General features: G+C 44.7%; 1 protein-coding gene across 1 annotated transcript in view; it reads right to left on the minus strand.

Annotated features, from left to right (window-relative positions):
- The window catches only part of MED6 (mediator complex subunit 6), a 123,792-nt gene extending 107,698 nt beyond the window's left edge, over positions 1-16,094 (minus strand). The window contains exon 1 of the mRNA XM_086937191.1: positions 15,836-16,094. Within this exon, the coding sequence (XP_086793317.1) occupies positions 15,836-15,899 (64 nt within the window). The 5' untranslated portion in view covers positions 15,900-16,094. The remainder of the gene's footprint in view (positions 1-15,835) is intronic.
- Between the last annotated feature and the right edge of the window lie 376 nt (positions 16,095-16,470).

The raw sequence follows: 16,470 nt of genomic DNA on the forward strand, positions 1-16,470 counted from the left end.
AGGAATCGGACAGAGAGGCTGGATAAAGGAACCGGGAAACAGATAAAACCAGTGGAGAACCAACACCGCCTCTCCCCTACCTCCTCCACTGCCCATGGGCGCACAGGAATGACGGCACAAACGAAACCAAAAAAAAAACAAAAAACGGGCGGAAACATAATACTGAGTCTCGCCCCTCCAGGACTACCTGACCTGCCTCATGGTTGCCAAGGCAATATTTCTGAAAATATTGTCGTGCTACCGTAAGGCAGGTCATGGAGTCCTCGAGAGGTGGGATCCAGAGAAGACAAATCTGCTAAACAGGAGTTTTTTCCAATGGCAGGCCTCCGTTTCGAGAGGCCTGCCAATGGAAACAAGCATTTACAATGCAATAGGTCTCGCAGCATTAAAGTTTGAGTTATTGGCATTGTGTATGACAATGCCAATAGTTATAACTTTTGCAAATGTGACACCTATAGAATTTGTAATGCAATATGTGTTGTATTTAAGTGACTTAGATGTATTGATATTACAAATAACAATGGCTTTTAATTTTTTTAAATAATTAATACTTAAATAAAAGTTATTGTAATTGTCTTGCCTTCTGATCTTATACCTTAGGTGATAGTTATGACGATGATGGGAGCTGATGTGTGAGTCAGCCAGGTGTCTATCAAGATAAGCAGGTAATTTGAGTTGTGTGGAACACACAGTTGCCATAAACACCAGGACCTCAAACTTCCCACAAAGACTATAACTTGCTTTGTAAACTGGCGGGCTGTGTAAAGAGCACAGTGAACGTAATGAAGCCAAGGGGAAAAAAAAATGTGTTTGTCTATTCAAGTCCACAGAAGTAGGGATGAAGAAGGCCAGTAAACGAAAAGTGCATGAAGCCACTAACCAGCAGAGGAACAGGGTGGTTGGTAAGTGACGCACATCTGGTGCTGCTTCCGTCTCCATGACCTGCTGTGATTTCACAAGCTGCACAAGTGAGACACAATTAGAGAACTGAAACAAGAATGGGTGCCCTCTTAAATTCACACCAGTGGTGGTTAAAATAAAAGACGAGTGCTTCCTGTCAAATATGCCTTCCAGCTTAAAAAAAAAGTGAAAGCACACACCGTCAGCATATGTATACCGCGAATGTACGTGTAAATCGGCAGCGTGCATTCAGCTTAAAGAGCTTACTTATCTGGCAAAGTATAGTTTTAAGATTTGAGCACGGAAAAAAGAACACGGGAAAAGAAGGACGAAAAAGGCTGTTCTGCGTTTTTGCAACGTGTTTTTCTTGCAATGCTCAGGATATATAGCCCCGAGCGATAATACAATGATTTGTAGATCTCTAAATTCCACTGCAGGTCTGTGAGCAGACTCAGTGCATTTTACACCCCAGAAACGAGTGCAACACCTCGCACGTTATCAATCCCATGATTTAAAAAAGCAACAAAAAAAAAAGGAAGCAGCCTGCTAAGTGCCATCGTGACTGAATAAACAATGGTCCGTAAGTATTCTGGAGACAGCATACAAACATTAGAGGGGAAAGTATTCATGAACTGCAATCTGAAACACCCATTAAAAAGCTGCGCTTACTGTAGCCAGGGAACTTCACAAACAAAGGTGAAGGTTTGCGTTGGGTTTTACATTTCTGCTTTCGTTTTCCTGCTGCACAGACCGTGTAGCCAACAGTCAGCCGTACATTCTGTCATTACATTTTCTCAGCTATCCGCCGTCAGAAAATCGTTTTTGTGGGGGTCCATATATAGGCGCAGACCCCTTTGCAGCAGAATTATGCAAGTCCTAAGCTTTATTTTATACTGTTTGTGTGTAAACACATTTCACACAATTAAACAAAACGTTTAGAGCTAGAACTGCAACGGAAATACGCGAGAGCACCCAACACAATGCGTGTTGATATTTTCTCCACTCCCTCCCCTCAATCCTTTTGTAATTCAATTCACTTACTTTTTTCATGCTAGCTTTCGCTGTGGAAGGCTTTCCTCCACCCGACATGCAGAGTTCCAAATAGAATCAGCCAACTAGCCAATCAGAGAGGAAGTTGAACCCTAGGCTTGCTGGAAGCTGTGTTTAAATACAATGGTTTGACATTTATTTGATGACAGTTCAGTGGAATTATGTTTTTCGCTGGATTTTTATTCTTATTCATATCTGGAGAAAATCTCGTACGTCTGTTTTAGACCAGTATATACACACGAATAACATCACGTCATACAACAGAAGATGCCAACAAAAAGTACGACAACTGTTTAAAAACGAACTGCATATTTATCTCTTAACTTATGCGTTCAAGGTTTCCCCGTCTCACGAGCATAAATCGGGTGTATATAGTTATACTTAAATTAAGATATGGAGAAAAAGTTACTCTTAACCTTCAGATTGTTTAATCTATCACATTACCCAAGTGTTAACCTCTTTGCTCTGTCTAAGCTGTCTCTCTTTTAACAAACAAGGGTGATTAAATCAGAGCTGGATTCACCTGCTGCTCGAAATGCCTGAGACACGCAGCTGTGGAGGGAGCGTCCTACGCTGGCTGGAGCTTTCAGCGGGACGGCTCTGCTGCGGCGGGCTCTCTCCTCATTTCAGGTAACAAGCATTGGCGGCCGCACAAGCATTGGCGGCCGCAAAATGAAATAAATACAAGCAGAACCAAGCGAAGGATAACGACGTGAGCATGCCCCTCAGCTGTACGTGAGAATGCCCCTCAGCTGTACGTGAGAATGCCCCTCAGCTGTACGTGAGAATGCCCCTCAGCTGTACGTGAGCATGCACCTCAGCTGTACGGGAGCATGCACCTCAGCTGTACGGGAGCAAGTCACGCTGTGCGCGTTTCCATGTGCCGTGAGCATGCACATCGGACGTCTAGGGAGCTCGTCATCACCTTCTGCGTCGCCTGCTGTTGCCGAGCCTGAGCCGCTAACCCTGCACACCTGAGGAGGAAAGACCGCCTCGAGAGCAGCGGGGGACTCCTGAGTCAGCCCGGTGAGTAGGGGGGGGGGGGGGGGGGAGGAAGTGTAAATACTGTGTTTTTGGTGCATCAGGCTAGCGAGACAGGAGATGGGCACTTCGAGTGTGTGGATGCGCGTGTGTGACTGTGTGTGCGTGAGCCAGTGAGTAGGTGGGGGGGGTGAGGGTGTGTGTATGCAGTGTGTGTGCCTGCGTGTGTGTATGCAGTGTGTGTGTGTATGCAGAGTGTGTGTGTGTGTGCGCGCAAACGAGAACTGAGAGAGGCATGGCTGACTCTGACTGAGATGTGCACGGCTGGGGGGGCGGGGGCTGGGCGTGCGCGGTCACGATGGGCAATCGGCGCTCGTCCACCTGTGTAGGTCGCTTCACAGGCAACTCGGCAGCAATAGGTCTACGAGACCTAAAAAGGGGCGTGGCTTCATGCCATACTGAAATCCCCTGCTCACAATATCTCTTTGCCTGCAGCAGGGCCTTGCCCTGCAATGCAGGCTTCGACTTTAAAAGGACTGTGAAAATGACGAACTGCCTAGGGAGATTTTATTTGTTTTAAACACCCCCAAATCCACTTGTGCTTACAATTATCAAACTGTTTCAGAAAACTACAGGAAATTGTATGTGGAGTGGTAAGAGTTCTAGAATTTCACCCGAGCTGCTGTTCTTACCCACTACATGGGCGCGGGGGTGAAATGGCAGTTGCAACATTACAGCACTATTAACAGGTCACACAATGAGGTAACCGTAGAGCGGGGAAAAAATTAAAATGAATCATTTGATGCCATGCCATTAAATAGACGGGCCTTTTCTGTTGCAGGCTTGTTGGTAGCAATGTCCGAATTCTGTAATGGCTGCAAACATATTGTTCAGGTTGGGGCCAGCCAATCTGGATTGACTAGTCCACTTTAAGGTGGCCAATCAGAACATATCTGGACACCAACATTCCAGATACTCCTAAACACAAATTTCTCAAAAATGGCAGGACAGATTTACAGCAAATAACAAAAAAAAAAAAGCACACTTTGGCATTACATCAAATTTGTCAGATTACTCATTCAGTCACTTTTTGTTTGCAAAGTTTCATAAAGATTTGTAAAACGACACCAAAGTTATTAGCAAAATGTAACATTGTGCCTTTTTACTTATAATTACTTAGTTGTTCCTTTAAGGGATTTAGTTATTGTTATCCATGGCAATGGAATGTATATGTGTGCTCGGAGAGTCAGTTGCACCTGACCATTTCAAGCTAATGGATGGGAAATTTTCTTCCCGGGATAAACGTATCTTTCTTTATCATATGGAGGATTATTCATGATTTTACACTGGCGACGATGGTCTGAAACACTTGATTTACAAGGATTTGTCTTAACATCAAGAAATGTATTTTATCTTCAAAGTGGAAGGAAAGACTGACTGATGAAACCTTAATTTCTTCTGCTCTGTTCTACAAGGAGATTGGCAGTTTTCAAGTGAGTGATTATTTCCAGTAACATTTTGAGCATCGCCACATGCCTCACTCTAAAATCTACAATATTTATGTTTAAGGGTTGGGAGGCTTCGATGTGGGCTGTCTACCTGTTTGTGGAAAGATTTTAGTCTTTATCTTAATTGGACATTGACTTTCTCACCAAAGATTGTCTGCCTATTTAATTTAAATAAAATATATCTCCAATTAATTGAAGTTACAGTAGCTACATCATACTGTTGGTTTTTAGTCAAGTTCAGACTCATCAAGTTACTTTTAGTCTCTTCTGAAAGCTTCTCTGGGATTCACAAGTACTGAATTCTGTACTCAAAGAAGGAAACTAAGTTAATTCTGTGAACAACTACCAATTGACTGGTGAATAGAGCTGCAGCACCAAAGTACTACGTATGAACTTGATTATATGGAAGTGCGTACTTTATTGATTTTTGTCTCTTTTGATCTATGATGGCATCAATGTGACAGTTGTTTGCTTTGCGATTTAACTATAACTTCAGGGAAGTGCAAATTATTGAAAGTAAATAGTTCCCTTAACTGTCTTCATCTCGCACTGTCTCGCTTCGTTCCTACTTGTTGCCATGCGACGCTACAAACAATTCTATTGCTGCTGTCATCAGAGTTCTTCCTTCTCTTTGACGTGCACCAGTAGTGTTCTTCTTGCGATCTCTCGCTCCTCTAAACTCTACTGACTTCATCATCCCTCAGGCTTGCGTGTTTGTCCAACATCACACGGGCGCCATTTTAAATTATTTTCCGGACGGAGAGAAGAAAACTTCTTCATTACTTCGAGGATCCCGTGCCTTCTACAGGTTATGGAGGCGATTTCAAAATAAGTATATGTTGGAACTGGCCCTTCTTGCAGGGTCATCCCCAAACTTTTTGCTTTTTCCTCCCTTATTTTTCCTGACCCGTGGCTGTTGGCAATAGGACTCTGAGCACTTTATCACTGCTGACCATTGCTAAAGTGCATATGCTCTCTGTGTAAATTGTTATTGTGATTGGATATACATGATTGGCATTTTTGTATCACCACGAAGTCCTTAGTAAAGTGCACTGGGTGTGCCAGGGCTGGTGATGACAAATGCTACTAGTGGGCCTGCACACGTGAGTAGCTCTAAAATGGTGTCTCGGGCCTGCCACTGCAGTGCCTGTGTGCAGTCTGAACTGCCATGTCCTCCTGGTCAGTGTCCCCACTGACCAGGCCTAACCCTTCCCTTTTTGTGCACATTAGTCACCCCTATGGAAGGCCCAAGGTACCTTCATGGGCAGTGTATGTAAAAGGTAGAGCATGTACTAGTGCAGGTGACATGCTCTGGTAGTGAATTACAGCCATTTTCGTTTTTCACTATTGTAAGGCTATCTTGCTCCATAGGTTAACATGGGGGTTGCTGGCTACAGTGGCTTCCAGCATTTCCTCCCATAGGAACAAGATAGGACATAAGTATCTAGTATCCCTGAACTCAGAATTTCATAACACATCTTTTAGGAAAGGTTGTTTTTAAATCCTGTGTTTGAGAACAGCACTTTTAGAAAGTTGCTGTTCTCTTGTTTGACCCTTTTGTGTGCCTTGGCCTGTTTGTGTATTGACTGTCTGGTTTGATAGTGACAGGGGCTGGGGATTCCCCAGGAGGCTGGCTGAGGCAGCCCTAGGCTGAATGACTGCATTTGCAACCTGAGTGGTGGGAGGAGTTAGCACCTGGGCCTGAATAGGGCTGTGCCTGCCTGCCACAATGCTGGCTCCACCTCCTGCTGGGCGGCTAACGACCCTGCCCCTCACTCTGAAAGGAAAGGAGAAGCCAGGAAAACAAAGTACTCAAGAAACACACAGAACTGGTTCAGACCGGGCTCAGGGCCCACATGCACAAAGAGAACAAAGACGTTTAGGGGTAGAAGTACAGGACCCCTGACAACAGAAAATTAGATCATCCTGGAATCAAGAAGGAACCTCTGCCAAGGAGAAAGCTGAATCTGAAGAAGAAAGACTGTCCTGCTGTTGCTCTGCTGGACTGACCTGTTGCTTTGCTGCCAATGAGAAGGGAAGGACTTTGCTGTTGTGCTGTGTCCCCTGTCTTGAAGGAATCTCCAAGGGCCTGAGAAGAACTGGCTCCCTGTTCTGAAGTCCCAGAAACAAAAGGACTTCACCCCCAACTTCCCTGAACTCTGCTGAGAGAGTTCTGTCCTTCCTAGAGTGCTTGATCCAGTTGTGGGGCCTCTGGAAGTTGTACCTGTACTGGGAAGCTTGAAACTAAGCTTGAGAGACATTTTGCAATTGAAAAGTATTGCATCGCTCGCTGCGGAGCGCATCCCCGACAGTGCGAGAAGGTTCCCGCCGCTACGAAGGTCGAGATCGTCGCAGCGTCTCTGTTGCCGCTGTCAGAGCCATCGAATCCTTTGTTTGCGGGACGCACCCGATCGGCTCGGGAAGCCTAACATCGCTGCGAGTGTCGTCGCAGAGCCTGTCGTCGCTGGGTGAGATCGCCGCACTGCTTGCTTGCAGATCGCATCACATCGCTGCGAGTGTCGTCGCAGAAGCCATCGCATTGAAGAGCTGCGAGAGAGAAGATCACCGCTGGTTCGCGCATCGTCGCTCCGGAGATCGTCGCAGCTCCAGAGATCGTCGCATCGTGCCTTTGCGAGAACAAACTTCCTACGGAACCTATGAACCGGAATCCATACAAGTGGCCTTCCTCCCCATACAGACCGGATTCGTCTCAACACGCCCGCTGCTGCAGCGGGGCTGTCGCATCGCCTCCCCAAGGTCTCAGGAGCAATGCATCGCTTGTTTTCCACCGCACCAGCTTCTGCTTTTGGAACTTTGTCGCAACTAAAAGGTACTGTGATTAAACGTGACGCAATGGTGAACTTTTCACGCATCTGTGGATTATTTTATCGCAACCTAAAGAACTTACATTACAACCTTAAGAACTCTTTTTGAAACCATATTCTTGAACTGTGTACGTTAGATTTTTGTCGTTTTGGTCTTGTGTAGTTTAGATTAAATACCTTTATTTTTCAAAACTGTTGTGGAGTCAGTTTGTGGTGTTTTCACTGTGTTACTGTGAGTGTTGGTACAAAAACTTTACACATTGCCTCCTGAATAGCCTTGACTGCTCGTGCCAAGCTACCTAGAGGGTGAGCAGGGGTTATCTCAGAGGGTTTCCTCCTTACCCTTACTAGAATCAAGGGTCCCTATTTGGACAGTGGTACCTACCTCGGCGAAATAGAGACCCCCTGTTCTAACAGTATAACAGCCCCAAGTAAGACAGAAACACGAATTGTAACAAACCTGATAGTTTCACTTGTTCGCTCGCTAATCCAAATGGCTGTTAGTTATGTACAACAGCGCCACCCTGTGGATTTTTTAATAACTTTGAGATGTTTATCTTCCAGGTTGTCACTAATAATTTCATTTCTTTTTCAGCTTCCAAACACTTGTAAAAACAAACAGTCATATTTAATAATACAGTTTTTATTTAGGAAGTTACAAAATTGAGAAACAGTTGAAATTTCTGGTTTTGTTCTGCATTTGAGGTAACATGCAGAACCTTGGCATTACTGTTAAGCTCACATTTTAAGATTGCATTTATTCACGCAAAGACTTCACCCAAGTTCCTCAGGCCAGCAGAGAGTTCAAAGCTCGCTAGCAAGTCTCATTCCATTTCATGTAGAGTTAATGGCACTTTCTTAAGATAAATACTTTTAAGTGTATAATGTTAAAATGCAGAATGTTGCCACACCTCCGTTTTTCCTTTCAACACCTGGTGATCCACCCATAAAGTGGAAAAAGGTGTTTGAAAGATACGCAAAAGGTGTGTGGAACAAACTTAAGCGCAGAACCTAGGACTGCACTTTTGTTACATTGTTTAGGGTCCGAAGGACAGGACGTTTTTGATCATCTTCCTGATATAAATGATCAAACGTTAAATGAATATGAAATCTGCATATCAAAATTGGATAAACATTACCTAACAAAGGTTAGTACCATTCTAGAAAGGTACCATTTTGGCCACAGGACCCAAAATGAAGGTGAAACTGTAGAAAATGACATCACAGGTTTACGAAAGCTGGGGTCATCTTGCAAATTTGATGCCCTAGTAGAGGAAAGAATGAGGACCAGTTTATGCTGGGGTGTAATATTCAAAAAGTCAGGGATGACATCTGGTAAAAAGATGATCCCTGTCTAGATGAGGTTATAAACATTGCAAAGCAAATTGAGCATTCATTAAAATGTATTTAAATTATCACTAAGCATGAACATAAAGGTGATATTGTACATGTGGTTAAAACCTCTTCCAATGGTGGAGATTCAAAAAAAGTTCCAAACCTGTTAAAAAGAAATCACATGTCAAAAAATCTAAATTTCTCGGCAAGTTCGGAGATTTCCGTTCCTACATCCTTGCATCAGGTACGCCCCGTTTGTACAAGTAGTTTACAGATTATTTTCATCAAAAAAGGTGCACGGATCTTACATGTAAAAATATGTAGCAAGGAGCTTAGCCTTTCCGTGTGAACAGGACACGCTGGTGTAAGGCGCTCCGTTATGCGGCCTCAAGCTGGGCAAGGCCGGTGATTCAGCCTGGTGTTACAACCCACACTTCCGAGGAAGTAGAAGAGAGCCTTATAAAGAAAGGTTAATCTGCATTCCTTTCCCAAGTGCTTTCTCCTGCTGGCCCGAGCACTGTGCGGACATTAATATCACAACAGGAGGCAGACATGTTTGATGCTGCGCTAGTCCGAACAGACACAGGATTCTGTTAAGGAGAACTTTTCTGTAGTAAACAAGCATTAGCAAAGCAACCAATCAAGTGGAAAACGAAAGCCGTGGAAAACTAGATGTGCCGGCCGGCCAGCAGTGAATAATTAGGGGAGAGAGAGGGGAACAGATGGCCATGAAGCAGGGGGCGGGGCAGCGGAACCCTTTGAAGTCACGGCCTGCGGCGGTGGCAAATGCTGCTGGCAGGGGGAAGCCTGTGGGGGAAATGCAAGCTCGTGCACGAAGGAGCTTGTGGTCACGTGATTTCACGTGAACTGTTGAGAATCCTCCTCGTAAAAAGTCAGCTTTTGGATGGACAGCAAAAGGTTCGAGTAAACTCGACCTAAAAATCCTAATCATAGAGAACCAGCGTAAAGTCATTATGGGAAACTGTAGGGTAGCATAAAAATAAACGTGGTGCCCGATTCAAAACAAGCACTGGCGTTGCCAATAGGTCTCGCAGTAGGAAAGTTGGAGCTATTACAATTGCAAATAACAATGCCTTTTATTTTTGTTTTCATTTTAAAAACATAAAGGGCTTTGTCATTTACAAAACCAATAGCTCCAACTTTCCTACTGCGAGGCCTATTGTGCACTGCACAGTGTGGGTGAAAGTGGCACTGCGTGGGTGTGTGGCTTTGAGTGAGTGGCGTTGCGTGGGTGTGAGTGGCGTTGCGTGGGTGTGAGTGGCGTTGCGTGGGTGTGAGTGGCGTTGCGTGGGTGGCGCTGCCTGTGCGAGTGGCGCTGCCTGTGCGAGAGTGGCGCTGCCTGTGCGCGAGTGGCGCTGCGTGTGCGCGAGTGGCGCTGCGTGTGCGAGTGGCGTTGCGTGTGCGAGTGGCGTTGCGTGGCGCTGCGTGTGTGAGTGGCGCTGCGTGTGTGAGTGGCGCTGCGTGTGTGAGTGGCGCTGCGTGTGTGAGTGGCGCTGCGTGTGTGAGTGGCGCTGCGTGTGTGAGTGGCGTTGCATGTGTGAGTGGCGCTGCGTGTGTGAGTGGCGTTGCATGTGTGAGTGGCGTTGCATGTGTGAGTGGCGTTGCATGTGCAGTAGTTTCTAGCTTTGTGCGCTAAAGCTTTGTGCCTATATTGGGCCTTGATGTCCAATTGGACCGGAAATTGGCAGCCTGCATGTGCTTATCTGCCATTAAATCCTCATTTCTGTAAATCCCCTTGGGACAAGATACTATTGCCCAGTAAGTGCCCCGCTATCAGGATAAGTGGCTGCCCCCTGGGGTTGGGCTGAGGGCCCTTCCTTCTCCTTTTGTCACAGCACAGCTAGAGAGTGCGCTGTGAAGAGCTGAGAATGGGGCATTGCTGCTGTGCTTAATTGCAGCCATATAACTGTCTCCAAAAGCAAGAGGTGACGGACCAGCACAGGGTGGGGGGAAGGGAGAGGTAGAATGAGATGAGCGGACGTTGTTCTAAAAAGATTGAAGAGTCGTGGTTTCCTCTGAAGGCACCAAGGCACATGTTCAATGCTGAGTGGAAGGAGGGAGCACAAGGAGCGAGGAGAGAAGAGGGAGGGAGGGGGTCACGGGGAGCTATGGGGAATGCTATGCTGACATTTTTAACACCACAGACACGCATATAAAAAAGCCATTAACAAAAATAAGCTGTGTTTTAGGAAGGAAGAAGGCTGCACGTGTGATTGTGCAGTGTGGGCTTGCATGTGTGTTTGGTATGGAAATGCAATGTATGCATATGAGACTGCATGTATGAATGTGCATGTTTATAGAAATGTGAGTGCGTGTCTATTTGCATGTATGTAATTATTTAGGCACCTGTGCTCATGCATGAGCCTGTGCCTTGATGTGCGCATTCCCACGCATGTGAGTATTATTGAAGGTCTGTTTGCGTACAAATATGTGGTGTACCTTTGTACAAGATTATCCTTGTTAATTTTCATACCGTCAAATTGCATATTAAACTATCTGAAGGTTCTTCTTTATTGGCCCCGGGAAAATGTTATTCTTTATAACACCATTCTGACAAGCAACCTGCTGATTGTGCGTGCAAGATATTGGGGAAATCCGAGCGGCATAACCAAAGAAGGGGCTCCCGCAAGAAACATAATGAAGTCAGACTGCCATTGGAATTTCTTATTTTGCAGAAACAATGCCCTAAATCTGCTGCTTATTTCTGCAATACAAAGATGCACATCCCAGTGGTGCGTGCGCGCGCGCGCACGCACACACAAAATGTTTAAAATGCCATGCAATGCCACATTTCCATTAGTGAACTGCGGGCCTTCTTAAAAGGAAAGAAGAGACCCGGTGGGGGGGAGGGACGAGGGGGAAGATGACAGAATGAGAGATGGGGAGCTAATGAAACAAGCATTGGCGGTCCCTTTCAAGTGAAAGCGGGATGTAATTAGGGGGGAGGAGAAGTGAGGCCGAGACGCTGGGGAAGCAACAGATGCCTGTCAGAGTGCATTTTGGTGTGAAGGGCTGGTAAGGCACTTTTTTCACCTTTTCTTTTTCACTTGCACGTCCCCAGGTCAGGGTGGACTATTAGAGTGTCCACACCGCCGGGGTATAGTCCTGAAGAATGCCTTGGTGAATCAATACCACTAGTACGGCAGAAACATGTTGACTGATTTAATTTTACTCTGTGGTATCTAGCTGAATTTAACCAAATCCTAACAACCTTGGCACGTAAATTCAGACACATATACCACTTACCTGTGTCTTAGGGATCACTCATTAAAAAGTTTTTTTGATACCCTCTTAGGCACTTTTAATTATTTTTTCACTCACAACACGCCCTCCCCACACGACCAGCTCCGCAGTCTTTCTGGCGTCGTAGCACACCGAAGAGGCACTCGGTCTCTTCGGTGGGGCCCGATGATGAAGCATGACACTGACTAGGTCGGTGTGTGAGGGCTTTCCTACTCAAATAGAGTGATTGTTACCCTTCTATCATTTGCTCCAGTTCCTTGGCAGTCTGATGACTGACCAGACCTCTCTTCTTTTGTTGAAATACACTTAACCGGGGACTAAGAGAGTGTCCTCGTCTCTCCCTATCTCTCCCTTTGTTGAAATATAAAGGCTAGGACTGAGTCAGTTACTTATAAAATAGTTTGATGCTTATGGATTACGAATTATAGCCAAGCAGCCAGTGTTAGGCTGTATGTTATGTTTTTTTTTTAAAGATTGTTAAACATGGGTTAGATGTTAAAGGAAGACTGGTGGCGGATAGGTTTGGTTGTGGCAAGATAGTCATACCTGGTGCAGCAGCAGAAGTGGGCTATTTGTGTAAATGAACCAAGTCAAAAACGCTCTGCTGAGATTAACAGAGATTGTGTGAAATCACCTATGCACACCGGTGATAGAAGTTTGAAGTAAACTGGAAATCAAAGCGGCCCAATTAACCACTTAATTTGGAGCAAGTACACAGAGAGAGAAGGCAGACGTTGGAGAGGGAGGGGGTGGGCTGCCCATATGGAGAGGGGGCTGGGCTGCCTCTGATGATCTAATGCGAGTCAAGGAAGACAGGCGCTGGAGAGGGAGGGGGTGGGCAACTCGAACAACCATATGGCTGGGAGAAGCTGTGTGAGGGAGGCTGGGCTGGCTGGGCTCGTTCACGAGAGGCTTGTGGTCACATGCACTGTGAAGAAACTGCAGTCGAAACTGCAGTGGTTTCACTACTCGATCGAGCACTTGAATTCTCGCCATTTTTCAATGGAAAAGGCGAGATCTAAAGAATGTAACAAAAGTGCAACTGCAATTATATGTTCTTGTATTGGTCCAGATCTGCGGCTTTCGGGAATTTCCAACAGTTTAAAGATGTAGTCTTTGAAACAGTACTCGCAGAAAACTTTTGTTTCTATTTTTACATAGCAAATATATTTATGAAATCTGTTGATCAATTACGAATTCACTTTCCCTACTTTCCCACACTGGATAAAGTTTTACTCCTGCCCTTGCCAACAGAAACATTTCAACATTTTCAAGAGAAGGGAGGGACTAGAGGAAATAGTGCAACCCCTTAAACATGTAAGTTTAAGGATGTGCAGAGGGGCTCAAGGAATTAAAATCCTGAAACTATAACTTTCCATCTACTTTCAGCCCCTGTGTGTATACTTGCACAAAAGGTGGTAAAATCAGAATTCCATCAGTTTTCCATATTTCTATAATGAGGAAAGACAGTCTGACAAAATAAGGTTGAAGAAAAGTCATTATGGAGAAATAACAAAAACACAGTTTCCACAAACACAGAATGAATTGTATAAAAGGTAAAATAGACCAGGGATTGGATACTGGGGCGGGAAAAAAATAATCAAATTCCTAGCATAATAGGAGGTTTAGAAATAAAGTTTCACTTAAAAAAAAAGTCCCAGTCTTTTTATGCTTAGCCGGTAAACAGAAGATGACAAAGGAAGAGGGAATTGGAACAGAAGACAAGGAAAAACAGGTTGAGATTTGAAGGGGTGGGCCGTGTGGAAGTGGTCGGGGTTACTAGGAGGTTCCATTGAAAAACAAAAAAAAACTTAGAGGTGGGAAATGAGGAAAGTGAAGAATCAAGCGGGTGTTTAAAGGCAGGGGGATGCCAAAAGAATTGGAGTGGTATGTTTCGTGGGGTACCCCTTAAAAAGAATACCAAAAAGTATTCTGGACTTTTAGGGTGAAGCAGCCCCTAAGACAAAAACACACACAAAACTAACGTGATGAAAATATTTTCCATACAAGAAGGGCTTTCACCAGGTTGGTTATGCCATCCTGGCCAAAGCCACTTATGAACAAAAATTCATCACAACTGGTTTGACGTAAAAGAAACATCAAAACACATTTCTGAAGAGTTGCATTAAGAACAGGTAGCAGGTAAAATCATACCCCTGACTTGAATCCAAACCTTGATATAATATGTATTATGAGATCTGATATAATAAAACCGCTGCAATCATTTGTCACGTCACTGCATGCCACCAAAAGGGACATTTTTTTTTTTTTTTATGATGGAACAAGTACATTTAAACACCATTCCATCCCCATGGCAAGCATTTTATAATATCCCACAGCCCTCTCCTCCCTCTCAAACCAACAATAGATGAGTGGCGCTCAATGACAGCCTCTGAAGGCTTCCCATGACCTAGTCCCTCTTATGGAGACAAGTGTGTCAAACGGTTTGTCATGGTAGGGAGGGTCGGATTGGTAACGCAGGCACTCTGGCAAATTCCCGAGAGACCGGTGTCCAGTTCCGGCTGTGGGATGCTTTTTTGAGCAGTCTGGGAGGCCGATTTGGGTGGTTTCTGCATTGTTCGGATACCGCCAGCGGTCCAGTGGGTGCCTTAGTGGCCTTTCTGGAGGCAGATGGGCGTCCCTTACCTCCCTTTTATCAACTGGCAGAGGTGCCACTCCCTTTCTCTCGCTGGACCGGCACATTAATAGATGCATATTGAGCGGGGGCAGAGGAGGGTGCATGAGCAGAAATGGCCTAAATTGCTTTCAGTTGTTTTACTCCAGTGTAAACTAATCAGTGCATTTCTTTTTTAGTCCCCTCCCCCCACTTTTTTTAAATAAAATTTCGCAGAAGCAGTGTTTTGCAGAAAGAAAATATGCAAATGTGAGCCACTTTTTTTTTTAGCGTGCCCGGGCCAATTTTAAATCCCAATGCAACCCTGATGGTAGGGTCATATTTACCCCCACCCTCATCCCCCACTGCTACATCTATTCTCCACCCGAAATGGGATAATTACTTACTAAGAGCTCAGCATGCATAAGATGTAAATCAATGTAGTTTCAATGTCTTTCCTAACTCCAACGTCTCTATTTTCAGTCTAACACTGCAATAATATGCCTCAGTATACAAATATACTTTTTAAAACACAAAAAAGTCTGAGAAATTTAGCAAACATCACTCCATACACGTTTAAGCAAAAATGTGCATTAAAAATGTCAAAATAAGTTCAATAAAGAAATAGTTGTTTCGTTGTAAAAAATAAAAAATAGAAAATGTAGACTTCACATTAGATTATGAGCTCTACTGGCTATCTAAGTAATGGGTTGTCCCCGAAAATGCCCTGTGGCAACGAAGATTCCCTTAAAACTACAAAGCAAACTTATTTGGAAAATTACAGGTGAAAAGAGATCAGTTTCGTAAGGTCAACAGAAAGAATATAAAATCAAATTAACCCGTCTGCGAGATGCGCTAAATCATAGACTGTCCGGTTATTACTCCCTGTTCTATTGTTAATCCAAGCACATTCATTCATGGAACTATTAAAACCTGGAATAGTCTTTAAAGGCACGTTTTGGGCAACTGGGAGAAACCGTGATGCAAAAAATTACCCTAGCTCTGCCCTTTGGCCGTGTTGTAATCGTACAGTAGGTTAGAGTTAGGAGCAGGATTTCAGACAGTGACAGTGATTCCTTTTGGCAGTTACTGTGCCTTCGGGTCTAGGACATAAACACAATGATGCTAAGAACTGTAGCAAATGTGCTACGTATGTCCGCCTAACACAGTCCAGATGGGTGTCTCTCCGTTAATACGTTATGGAGATGACCACAGCGTTGGCCCGTCCCCTGACTGCCTCGTCAAGTGCGTTCCGATGCTCTAGGCCCAAGCCGGGGACTTTCCTGCCTCACCTCCCCCGGGAGTACAAAGAGGAATGCGGGCGCAACGGACACCTCTGCCCCCTAGACACCGGGTACCTGCGGGGCCTCTCTTGAGGTGAATCTCCTCCTCCGGGACACGCAGGTCGGCCCGCCCGTTCATCTTCGGCCAGCCTGGGTGAGAGGGCTACGATTCCAGCTTAGAAATGACTCGGCCCGGCGGTACTTTCGTTTTTCAGAGTCAGAGCCTGGCCTGAGCAGGGGGCGGGGAGGACGCAAAGGACGCTGGGGCTTGTAGTCTTTAAGGCTCCAAAATGAGCTTTGAAGGGACAGACGACATCTATCAAATCTGGCTCCCAAAACTGGATGTTTCTTATGTAGCCTTTGTTTTTAAAAAAACGTTTTCTTTTAAACATTGTTTCTGACTTTCCGGTAGAGTTGTCACCTTTCTTTAAAAAAATATCGGCCATTTGCCCATGTTTTGCTATTTTGGGACAGCCAGCAGCCGGTTAGTGAAAAATAATTGGTGTCAAATTGTTAGCATTCCCTTGTAACGTGGCAATTACTTTGCTCTAACAATCACTCTGAAACAATTTAGAATGCTCTCGAATTATTTTTGAATTTATTACGTTGTATGTTGCTGTATTAGGTTTAGGTTTCAGAAGGAAAAAATGCAGAATTTTACTGATTTTCTCAATATTTTTACTGCCTGGACTTAAGAATAAACATCTGTT

The sequence above is a fragment of the Lissotriton vulgaris genome, chromosome 9, assembly GCF_964263255.1.
Source record: "Lissotriton vulgaris chromosome 9, aLisVul1.2, whole genome shotgun sequence".
Lineage (NCBI taxonomy): Eukaryota > Metazoa > Chordata > Amphibia > Caudata > Salamandridae > Lissotriton > Lissotriton vulgaris.